The following is a 12,212-nucleotide window of genomic DNA, read 5'->3' as shown; positions in this document are numbered from 1 at the left end:
CACAAGGCAAAAGGTACCAGGTCTCTTCAACACACACGGCTGCATACCCTGCTCTCACGCAGACATGGACGCCAGCACACACACATACTTGCAGTCAGGTGAGGAGGTTGCTTGGGAAGTGAACACGATCCGCAAGTGAAATAACGGATCAAGGGTGTCCTGCACAACACCTCATCCACGCCGTTCCCTAAGCCGATCTGACGTTTGGGCCTCATTTGCATACAGATCTGTTCATTTTGCATTACCTCTGGAGCGAATTACGGCACTCAGATGGGGAGATTACGTCAAGGTTGAAGGGAGTGATCGGACGGACAACTTTAACCTAGCCAAAAAAATGGAAATCCAATTCAGCGAGGAGAAGAAGAACAAATTATCCCCTTCCTCAGTCCTCTGTCAAGTCTTGGGGTTTCAGACGTTTCCTTCCCATTTCATGCCTCTCTGTTTCTGATATGTGCTGTGAGGAGATCGCTCTCTCTCTGCGCGTGTGACGCCAGGATTTTTCCTCATTACCCGTTTGTCTCAGAATCAGGACAAGTATATGGAGACCTCTTGTCATTGCGATAACGTACACACAGCAGAGCTTGACAGTGAGACTGGAAGTTTGTATTCCTGAGGCCTTAAGTTAATTAATCCCCGTAGAAAAATCACGGTGCGTGGTGAGGTGTCTATTACAGAACAAAACCTGACATCCCAATCCAAGATAATAACTCTGACAAGTTTTGATCGAAAAATCAGACGATTACTGTAGTGGTGTTGTGTGTGATTTTTTTGTGTTTCAGATTAACTTGCCATTGGATGATAATAATCCTGATTTACCTCAGTTGACTCGTCCAAGCATAATGAAGTTTATTTGGTGTTTTAACGTAGAGATTAGCCTGAGGCAGGCTGGGTTAAGTGACCTTTCACATTAACTGAATGATCCAGTTACATTGGGTTTGTTTGAACCCAAACGACTAATTAGATTAGCGTCTTGTTTCATGATCGCCTTCAGTGGATCACTGTGAGCACGCTGATGATTCTGCCATAACTGTATTGCTGCTTCATTTCTCTGCCTCTTTTTTTTTTTTAAGAAATGCATCGTAACATCCATCCCCTTGAGCGCCGATAGTGATTTCGAGGATTCCTCATCTAATGTCTTCTTTGGAGCGCTGCCCTGCACTTTCAGGATGTGCTCCCCTCCAGGCCGGGTCCCAGTCATCAGAGTCTCAAACCACAACGTTACATCATAGGCTCTCAATCAGTCGCAGTCTGCATCCTGCCGATTAATTCAACAATGTCCGGATTCCAAATGGATGGAAGCCTGTTTGCAGAGATACACGTGTAAATGCTCACAGTGGGTGTGGTAAACAAGCCAAAAGGACTGTATGTGGCGAATAAATACACCCAAAGGTGACAGTGTATTGCCTCCAAAGCGCACTGAAAATTCCCAGTTTTTGTGCGATAACGCAAGTGAAACATGATAAAGACATATTTGACTCTAAAGAGCAACAGACTTCATCCGTGTGTGGGGAAAAAAAACCAGCACATGTACATATGCACTGAGTGTCTGTTATTGTCATTACAATGCATACAATGACACTGAATCCTTACCGTATCATAGCAACCTTCACACAAGATCCGGACGTGGACCCGGGGGTAATCCATGAGTCAGTGACCTTTGATCCCTCTGTAACTTTGGACCAGTCATCAGGCAATTAGGGGCCTAGGTGAGCAAGAGCCGCCATCTCAGCCTGGTTGCATCTCACCGGTAACACAGTGATGGGGTCTCGACAGTGTTACGGCCCTCAGGCTTTTTGCTTTTCCTCGGCCTGTTTTTGTGTGCAAGCAAGAGAGAAGGGAGGTGTGTTGAGTTATGCAGTTGTGAGCTACACTCATTTGTATTTCCACCCTGGAAAATGTTTGTGCATGTATGCAAGTGTCTACATATTAATATCTTTGTTTGTGTGCCTTCCTGTGTGTGGGTGCGTCAATACAGTGTATACACGGGATGTGTGTGTGTGTGTGTGTGTGTGTGTGTGTGTGTGTGTGCGCGCGCTGGTTTTAACACAGCTCAGAGCGCAGGGGGATAACAAGGAGTTTGTTGTTGGCCTTGAGTGCCCGGAGAGGCTGGAGTTGTGGCAGCTCCAGCGCTCCGAGTTCACAGACGTAGCCCTTAGCTGTCGAAGCTGTCGATGCTGCCTCCGCGCTCATTCTGGATCCACAGCGTCTGCGCATTAGCAAGTGGGGCCTGGTGTAATGAGTGTGTGTGTGTGTGTGTTTGTGTGTGTGGTTGTGCAGTCGAAGAAAGCATCCTAATCCATGGTGGTCTAATTCCGTGAGTCTAAGGTTGCTGTTGTTGTTGCTAATAGAGATTGAGGTGTGTGTGTGTTAGTTTGTGTGTGTCTGTGTGTGTGTGGTGTGAGTGTGTGCATTAAAGCAGCTGGCCAGGCCCATGGGCCGCTTTGCTCTGTCTCATACTGTTTGCAGAGCAACAAACACATACTTTGCTGAAATATAATATTTGCTCAAGTGCTCTTCTACTTAGAATATTAGCAATAAACTATTAAAACAATGCCCTACAACTTGAATGAAAAACAGTTGATTTGGATGTTTTAAAAGTTAGAAATGCAGAATGCAGTGAATTTTCTCTCTGGGTAAATACAGTGTCGAAAAAGCAAAACTGACCAAGTTCTAATATTTACATATTTGAAAGCTTTCTGACTTTTTGCCTCTTGACACAATCCACCTCCCCATGCTTTTTAAGTGCTTTTTCATTTGACATTTCCTCATGGCAGTCATTTGTCATTTTTTAATTCACTTACAGAGTGTGTAAAAATATCTTGTTCTCAAGTCCAGGCATTACGATATAATTATGCACAAAATATTTGACCGATATAAGGTGATTGGAATCTTAACACTGACACAAAATTAAGTATATAGTTATGTAATGTCGTGAAAATGTAGAAATATAAATTATTTCATTCCTAGAATAGAACAAATATAACCTTATTACCTTGTGACTGTAGGCACTCCACATGTTTACCAGCAAAGTGGTGGTAATTAAAAACTACATCTGTGTTAGGATGAAATCTGATTTCCGACTCACTTAAAAATAGCAGCGAGCAGCCTCGTCCTGCCATTTAAGTACATTTTAGCTGTCAGAAGGATTTCTGATGTTTCGCCTATATTTAAGTTATTATCACTGATATATTTAATCCCGCAGCGAGAAAAAAAATTATATCATCGCTGAGGTTTCCATATGCATCATATAGATGTGACTGGTTCCACGGGGGGAGAAAAGTTTCACATAGTGAGATTTTTACATGTATCAAGCTAAGGTTTACTTAATTACAACCTCCAGGCAATGCAGGAACCCTTTTTTAAATTCTGTGAATGTTAATATGCTAAATAATGCAGATCTCCGACTCTTCAAGCATGAGACACACATCTGGCGGCTTACCATTTAAATTACAGCAAAAAAAAAAGAGGGAGACAGATAGAGAGAGAGAGAAAAGAAAAAAGAGGGTTAGGATGAAAAAATACTTCAAAAGTAATTTCCCAAAGAAGAGAAGAATGGGGAAATGTATTACAACCAAACTTAATTTCTTTTTCGATTTTTCATCATTTCTAATTGCATACATTAGAGCGTTGAGGCTGGGAAGGTTCAGCTGTGAGATTGTAGGAGACAGAGATGACTGTGCAGTGGGAGCTCTATAAGTTAACACTCCTACCTCTCTCTGTAAAGAGTCAAATCAGCCTTTGTTGCTTTTGCAAGTCTCCAGATAGTTTACCAAAACATCTTCACTACCTGCCTCCGAGTAGAACAACAAGACAAAAGCAACACTTGCAGTGTGTTTAGAAATACAAGACTATTTTATTTGATTTCTTGGGATTGCAAACAGCATTTTTTTTAACAGTAATTCTTCTCGTGTAAAGTGTCATTACAAACCTGAATTTTTTTTAGCATTTAACAATTTTTTGTCAGAAAAAATGTAAATGGAAACTTTTAATTTGTATTGTGATGTATTAATTTTATTTTTTCATAATTGTGATTTTTTTTTTTTTGTCAATTTCCATCATTGCATTTTGGAGTATTTCATCAGTACTTTTAACAAGCGTATACTTGTAATCATTTGGATTTCGTAATATAAATACCACTCACCCACCCTTGATCCTCAGTATGATTGCCAGATGTGGTTTGCAAAAGAAAACAAACATGAACCTTTCATTCTTTTTTACACTCACTGCACGTTACTTCTCTTTTTCTTTGGGGGGGGGTGTAGGGAAGAATTCCTCCTCGGGAGCCATTTCTAGAAACACGGCGGAGAAGGGTGATCCATGCAGAGAGAAGGCAGAGGGTGGGATTCACTACAAGGTAACACTGTGATTTAAGGGAAAGTGTTCCCACCCTTGAAATGAGCACCCTCTCTGCTTTCCCCTTCCCTTCCCTTCCCACCCCTTTCTGCACCCCTACACACACCTCCCCGGCTTATTATCTGAGATTTGTCAAAATACATTTCACACTAACAGGTATTTTTCAGCCTTCAAAGCCAGTTTTGATCTGCTTGACAAGCCAAAGCAGCTCAAATTCTGTGAAATCAGCAATGCCAGCCAGGCCTCCCTTTTTTTTTCTCCAAGCCGCTCTAAACACGCCTCTTCCTGTGCTACAGAGGACTTAAGCTAAATTAATCAAAGCCTGCATGTTACCTGCCATACTTTGAAGTGGTAATTGCAAAATTACTCTGTGTGCTGATCTGGCATTGCTGCCTCGCGGTTCGCCCCTGCCATTGTGCCTTCGCTGCGGCCTTTTGTTGTTGTGATGTTATTGTTGAGGTAGTAAGAAGCCTATGAACAACATCAAGCCTCCGTCTGTCACACACATATATGTCCTCCCCTTCCACCTCTCTCCTTTGTCTCTCCTAAGTCTTTATTCTTGCTAACCTCCTTCTACTGATGTACAAGAGGCTCTTTAGACCACCATTAATCAGCGATGACCTGTTAAATAAATGAGTTTGTTGATATGAGGTTTTATTTCTCTGCAGCCTCTGTAGACCATGATTTAAAAAAAATATCTTCTCCTCTTGGCCCTATCTTTAAAACCTTGCTAACTCTGTCAAATGTCGTGGTGTGGAACCCAGTTGTCTAATGATTAAGTGGAGTGATCTCCAACCTGCCCCAGCCTGGGAGCACTAGGGATCAGATTTCAACCCTTCAACCTGCAGTGCAGGCCTAATTAAAATGAATTTTCTCCAGGCGACCACTTTGCCCACAGGGCAGGAATCCAGCTATATACGGAATCCGCTCTTAAGGTATTGCATTAAATTTATTGTGGGGAGACACCAGAGAACATTGTGGTTTATATATCTCCTGCATTTTTTTTCTCTCTGCTTTCTTTCCCGCTCCTTTCCACCTTTTTATTGTGATCATCACTCTGGAATCCAAGCTTGCTTTGGCAAAGATTGCCCTATGAAAACGGATGGAGCTTTTATGGGGCCCTGCCCATTTACTACTTCCTGGGCCCAGTTTATCTCAGAGGGAGAGAGAGAAAGAAGGAGGAGAGGAGAAGATGAAAAAAATGGAGAGAGGTAGAGTTAGACAGGGGCGGAAGAAAGAGAGGGGTTGCTTATTCCAACTGTGGATCTCATTAACATACATCAGTGAGTATTTCACAACTTCAAGCAGAAAGGCACTAAGCCCACCCAAGGGCAACACAGGCAGGGCTGACAGGGCCAGGGAAAGCAAGCCGTTAACATGTTGGCGGCTTAACAAATAATATCTGCTCCCAAGTACCTTGGTGAAATATTTAAAACCCCACTTCCTAACTCCATTTGACTGTGTTTATGACGATGACAGTAAACGACTTGTGTGGAAAAAAACAGTGCCAGCTGCTCAAATATCACATATTTAACACCACCGTCACTGTACTCACGTTTCCCAAATGAACTCAACTTGAATGATGGCGTGCCGTATGCGATTTCTGCCGTCATTCTTGTCTCGTGTCAATTGAGGCGCGGCTGAGATATAGGAGAGGCTCCAAAGTGCCACGCACACTGTCACTGTCACCGTGTGCATCCCCCAAGATAAATTCCGGGGCCTGTTTCCTGCTTTGATTACAAATGACATCCGCATGTGTTCTCCCCGATTTCTGCTCCTCACAGAAGAAGCCAATCAAGAAGACAAATAGCTGCGGCCCCAGCATGAGCGGCAGCAGCGCGCCGCCTCGGCAGGCAGACAAACAGAAGATGCAGCCTTCAATGGAGAACCTCTCCACGGAGGAGATGGAGGAGTATACATTCTCCCTACAGTAAGTCTCACCACTCATTATCCTGCCTCAGACTCACAAAATTCAAACGTGGGAAAAAAAGAAGGGAAGAAAAACGTGGGTGACAACTGGTTTCTGTGCCTCACAGACAGTATTGTGCACGGCATCAAGCAGACAGACACTGACAATAAAATGTGCCTAGAACACCTCCTGTACAGATATAGATACAGTAGTCACGTCTTCCAAGGGAAATCCTAACTAAATGGAGTTTGCATCTGCTGGTTTTAACCTTGTATAGCTCAATTTTAATTTGTAAACAAGTCGCAGGCAAAGTCATTTTCAGAGCCTCACCGCCTAATCTAAAAGTCGCACTGTGTGAGAAGTTTGTTAAAAAGCGGGGAAAGTATACTGTCAATAATGGCCTACAGTTTTGACTTTTCTGCATTAGAATTAATATGGACTGAAATTTCTAAAATAATGCAAAAATTGTAAGATAAAATTTGTTTTGAGACAAAAGACTAAGTCTCACTCAAACTAATTTTGATCGTAACAATATTGCTCATGTGTACCAAACAATTGCCCAACCTACACCCGTTATGTCTTTATGTGGTTTGTTTCTTTCTTTCCCTCTGCACGACAAAATGCAACAAAGGAAGGTTTGGAAAAATTTGTTCCCCTTTTCTTCTCCGTGGCTTACAGCATTTGATTGTAATGAGAAAACAGGGATATATGAAATATAAACAAAGCAGGAAACACAGCATTTCAAACACCTTGGCCAAATGTGTTAAATGCAACAAGGTGCGGCACTGTATGCCCATAGAGCATCGAAATAGGCTAAAAGCAAAATTGCTTATTTCAACAAAAAAGTCACAGGTATTTGTTTTTATTTGAACGTCAACTAAATTAAGGGGAGGGGATTACCACACACACAAGTACACTGGGGGGGAGAGAGGCAGAGAGAGGGAGTCTATGTGTGTGAGGGAGACAGAAAGAGAGCTCTCCCTGGAGATTTAAAAGTACCCATGTTTCCTCATTTCTGGGAGTTGGTAATTTATAGCTGCTGGTCACATATTAAACAAGATCAGAGACTACTCCCTGACATCTTCTGAACATACTGGGGGAATTCAAATGATTACCAGCGTATCCTGCCAACAAATGACGACACAGGGACTATCTTGAGGGAGAGTGAATACAAAACGAACACAGAAAACCCAGGCAGGCTGCACACAAAGGGACACAATTAAATGGTTTTCACGATTATTCATAGTGCCGCTTTTTTACCTCTGAGCAGTCGCTGGGTTCCGTGAGATGAGACATTTCTGTCAGTTATAGGTACGGATTGTATTGAGTTGGAGCCCTGGCGGTTCCCTGATGCCCTGTGAAGGTGCTGCTGCTATTGATTTTATCTTTACAAGCACACACATTACAGTATCTCTGAGCTAAAGGCTGCTTTTTTTTTTGCCCTCGCCTAATCAGAACATTAAAAAGATACGGTGCCAGTGTTGGCTTTCACAATGAAGTTAAAGACACTGCAGCCTCAAAGTCATACCCTCACCCATCTCTCCCACTGTGCTGTTTGACTTAGGATTCTCTACATCACCTGAGGACTAACAGAGATGCAGACGAAAGGAACTGTTTACTGATTTTTTTTTTTTATTTGCCGTAATGATGTCATCTCCATCTCTTCTGGCATTTTTGAGTGCTCTGTTTGTATCTTTGCGTGTGTGTTTATATGTATTTGTGCATGCGCGTGGGAGTGTGTTTGCGTTTACGTGTACATCATCCCTCGACTGTGTCTGTGTACAGTACTTGTGCGCACCAGTGTGCGTACACATGCATTTTATGTGGGATGAGGATTCATACTGCAGTGATTGAGGGATATTACTGCCATCTATTGAGCCACAAGAGATTGAGCTCATTGAGATTTTTATAGGGCGTCCCGGCACAAATGTGCAAATCAGATGCTCATGCATTATTAAGCAAACACTTAGAAACAGTAAGATTCAGTGAGGATAGTCTGAGAATCACACAAAATATTTAACACAGTGCATCTGAAACGTTACAGGCAGGACACTTTATTCAAAGAGTCAAATAAATGTAAAGAAATGTATCGAAATAAAGCAAGCCAGTGTCTCATAGAGCTCCACAGTGTGTACACTACCCACACTTATAACAAGAGTAAATCTCTAATATGTAGCTGCAGGTGTGACTTCAAAGTCTAACTTCATGTTAGGGACACAACTGTCTGTTAACTGTCTATAAATAAAATAATATTACTGCAGGTATGACAACTTAGAGTTTATAAATGCATCTATGACATCACAGTGTCACTCACATAAATTTGGCACAATGTACAGTAATGTACTTTATGCATTACCTCTTTTTTCTGACTTCAGTCAAGCAGAACTACTTAGAAACACATCTCCTTGAAGCTTGGAGTTTAGGTTTCTCCATTATATATGATTTTACTCATATTTAATTTAAAGTTTTTGTTTCAGTGGGGCCAGGATCAGCTACTCTCTGCATTTTTTGGAGTTAGAAATTTTTTATTATGTTCTCTTTTAAATTATTTTATTTAAAGTTCCAGGCTGATAGCCTCAAAAGTATATCTATCCCTCAAAAACAGAAAAAATAAAACCCTACATGGTATATGGAATCCTAATAACTGTAAACCACAAATTACAATTTCAAAGACAGCACAATGCACCTTTTACTGCAAGTATTGACAATGCAAGTCAATTCTGGGCAAATGAAAAAGACTATGAAAACAAGGCGGGGAATGATTCTTCTTCTCGGTTTTTTTGAGTTCCAATGCTGCTGCTATCTGTTTGAACATGCATGAAAGGCTCCTGCCGACCTTCCAGCTTATTTGATGTCTACAAGTGTAATCTTAACCACCTTTTTTTCTCACAGTATAGCACTGAGCAAAATCAAAGCACCTGATTCAATACAGCTGTTGTAATTCGATAGGGCCAATTTGATTCTTTCGGATAGTGCGGCAACAACTTCTAGGAAAGGTAAACATACTCAGACTGAATTAATTTCACACCTTAGTGGGTACTTTAACAGTACTTTACTGTAAGTGTACTCAGCACATTGAGAAGTTGCTGTTGCTAGCTTGCATTATCAAAACTCATGTTACAGTTTAAAATCACACATATACTAACAAATGCTTTGCTCTTAGTTGTTGTTGCTCATACAGATTTCGATTTTCATGCATCCATGATTATTGCCAATCAGCTTTAGCATTCTGTCTCATCAATGTCACCCAACTATTTCTTTTTCTACTCTGGTTTTGAGGAGAGAAACCTGTTTTAATCAAAGTCATTCTCACATAGCAATTAGATCTAATTAGTCCAATTATCAAGATTCTAATTACATTGAAATATACCCCCTAAATCTCATATCAATTATAGTATGTGTGACTTGTCCTGATCAGGAGACATGAAATGAGAGAGAGGGAGACAGACAGAGTAAAGACAAAGCTGGGTGGGAGGTATTAAAGAAAAGAGCATCCACATCCTCCGGAGGCCAAATGACTGCAGAACTGACTCCATCTGTCCCCAAAGCTTTTATTCCAAAAGACTGTGTGGCCATTTGGGGATAAATGTCACTTAACCTTTATCCACTTTTTTCATATTCAGAACTATTTTGTTACTGATAATGATGTCATGATTAGTTACATCCTAGCTTTCTGTTTCAATTAGATGAGAGTCAAAATAAATAAAGTTTTAGAGCTAGTTATCAAACACAATGGTTAAATCTGTGTTAACGCTGTAGAAGCAATTGTGTTGGAAATAATTATCACCTGTATTAAAATCCAGCCCGACCTTTGGTAGCACATTTACTCCCAATGCCAGCGTGTGGCAGGCAGCGTACACAAACACACACGCAGACACGCGCAGACCTGCACAGTATGTTGTTATAGCGAAACAGTATGGCGTTTTAGGTGCACCGGCAAAACACACACACGCACGCACACATGCACAGCCTGTTCTTGTTGTGGAGTCAGAGGGAACACACTGACCTAATTTCCCCCAGTTAGCTCGCCTCGTTGGGGACCAACAATCCTCTCCGCCCGTTTCCCCCAACCGAGCCTATCAGAGCACTCACTCACTGCGCGTCTCTGTCTCTCTAGCTCTCTGTGTGCCCTCCATCTGTTTGAGTCGGCATGCAAGTGGAAGGTTAGCAGTAAAGTGTACAATTATGTTGTTCACGGCTGCTCGTCTACACAGGATCATGTGCAGAAAACATTTATAACATGCACCCTGCAGTGTCATTCCCTTTCTAAAGAAGAGCCATTTAGAGGGAAAAAGAGATCGGCCTGCAGAAATAGACAGAGAAAGAGAGAAAAAACACCTGAAATAACAGCTAGTTCCAGGCTGTCAATCGCCTGCATACTGCAGCTCCGAATCACAACTCAGTGCAAGGGTCAATCAATTCTGATGTAATGCTGGTTGGAGAGGTGGGTGGAGATGGCAGTACTGTTCACCCCTGGGTCTCTGGTGCTTTCCTGTGCTGAGGGGGCAGGAATGTGTCTACGTGTGTGCATGCGCAAGTGCGAGCGTGCATGTGTGAAAAAGAGGGCCCCTGGCAACCGCGGACCAGAGTGCACATGTTAGGGTTTTCTGCGGCCAGACGCGCCCTGGGTCACTTTCGGATCCCACAGACACACACATACACAATCAGTGCGCTGCTTCCTTTATGGAAATCAGAGCTGTCAGCTCCCTGACAGGCTCATGTTGCAATATGATTGGTTAATCTGCAGTGATGTGGCTGTCAGTCAGAGCTGAATGCGGTCCCATTGGTGGTCTGGGTCAAATGAATGTGTTTCCCACTGACACGTCAGAGAGAGAACGGGAGGGGGGGTTCAGATAGAGAAAAAAATGACGGGAACTATATGTGAGAGCATATGAGTGATTGTGTGTGATTTGTACATGATTGTGTGTGTATCTGTGTGTGTGTGTGTGTGTGTGTGGGAGAGAGAAAGAGAGCTAGGCCAGAGGTGACACTTCCCTCACGCTCTTCTTTTTTCATGTGTAACCACTCGTTCCCCAGTCTGACATAAATATCTAAAAAAGATGGCAAAAGTCAACAAACAACTCCCCGAGAATTTAAAAGTGGATTTGTACATGCAGATACATGTAAGCTAATGCACTGTAGCACAGCCATGCACTAATGCACTGTGCTCTGTGCAAATAAATATGAACTTTTAGGAAAACATCACTGACTGGCAGCTTTGATAATATAACTGACAAGTCGTAGAGGTCGATGCAGTCAGAATCTGGTTTTAACATTTGTGTGTATATATGAGCGTGATGTCACCAGCAACTATTTAAGCCATTGCCAGTTTAGAACCAGAGCATGCTTGATTGGTAATTGCACTGACACCACAGTTAACAGTGTGCATTTGTCTGACTCTTTGTTTGGAGGCACCAAACTGTATATTAGATAAGAGTGACATTTAGCCCATTTCTGGTATTTTCCCAGCCTAATCAGTCATGTGGAAACAGCAGTTTTAAGACTTGGCCCATTTCATCCTGCATTGACAAAACTGATAGAATATGAAGAGAGAGACTGATTCAAATCTACTGACATCTAGTCTGTGTTTTTCACAGACGTGACTTGTATTGCCACCCAGCGCTGGGTGGCAATACAAGTCATGTCTGTGAAAAAAAACTTTTCTTCTTTGTCCATCACCCAGTTAATTTTCTCTTCAAACACATATAACATACTAGTCAGTCTCTTTGGCTTATAATTATTTCCTTTTTTCCTCTCACACTCTCCAGATGATTCTGTCTTCATCTCGCTTCCTCTAATTTCCTCCATCGTTCTCTCGCCATCCTCCTCTCCTCATTCTCGCTCTCTGTCTCTATCTCTCTGGTGGCAATGTCCTGCAGTTATGAGGCAAGGTCAGAGAAGTGAAATCCATTTAAATACTGATGCAACTCTCCGGAGGCCCATACTCAGC

The 12,212-nt window shown here is 42.1% G+C and overlaps 1 protein-coding gene across 1 annotated transcript in view; it reads left to right on the top strand.

Moving 5' to 3' along the window:
* Positions 1-12,212, top strand: part of ofcc1 (orofacial cleft 1 candidate 1) — a 137,250-nt gene that overhangs the window by 24,492 nt on the left and 100,546 nt on the right. Inside the window, exons 14-15 of the mRNA XM_088072344.1 lie at positions 4,263-4,354; positions 6,138-6,283. Coding sequence (XP_087928470.1) covers positions 4,263-4,354; positions 6,138-6,283 — 238 coding nt within the window. The remainder of the gene's footprint in view (positions 1-4,262; positions 4,355-6,137; positions 6,284-12,212) is intronic.

The sequence above is a fragment of the Plectropomus leopardus genome, chromosome 21 (assembly GCF_026936395.1).
Source record: "Plectropomus leopardus strain MGB_pleo_1.0 chromosome 21, ASM2693639v1, whole genome shotgun sequence".
Lineage (NCBI taxonomy): Eukaryota > Metazoa > Chordata > Actinopteri > Perciformes > Serranidae > Plectropomus > Plectropomus leopardus.
Note: the sequence above shows the minus strand (reverse complement) of the source record. Positions and strands in the feature narration are given on the sequence as shown.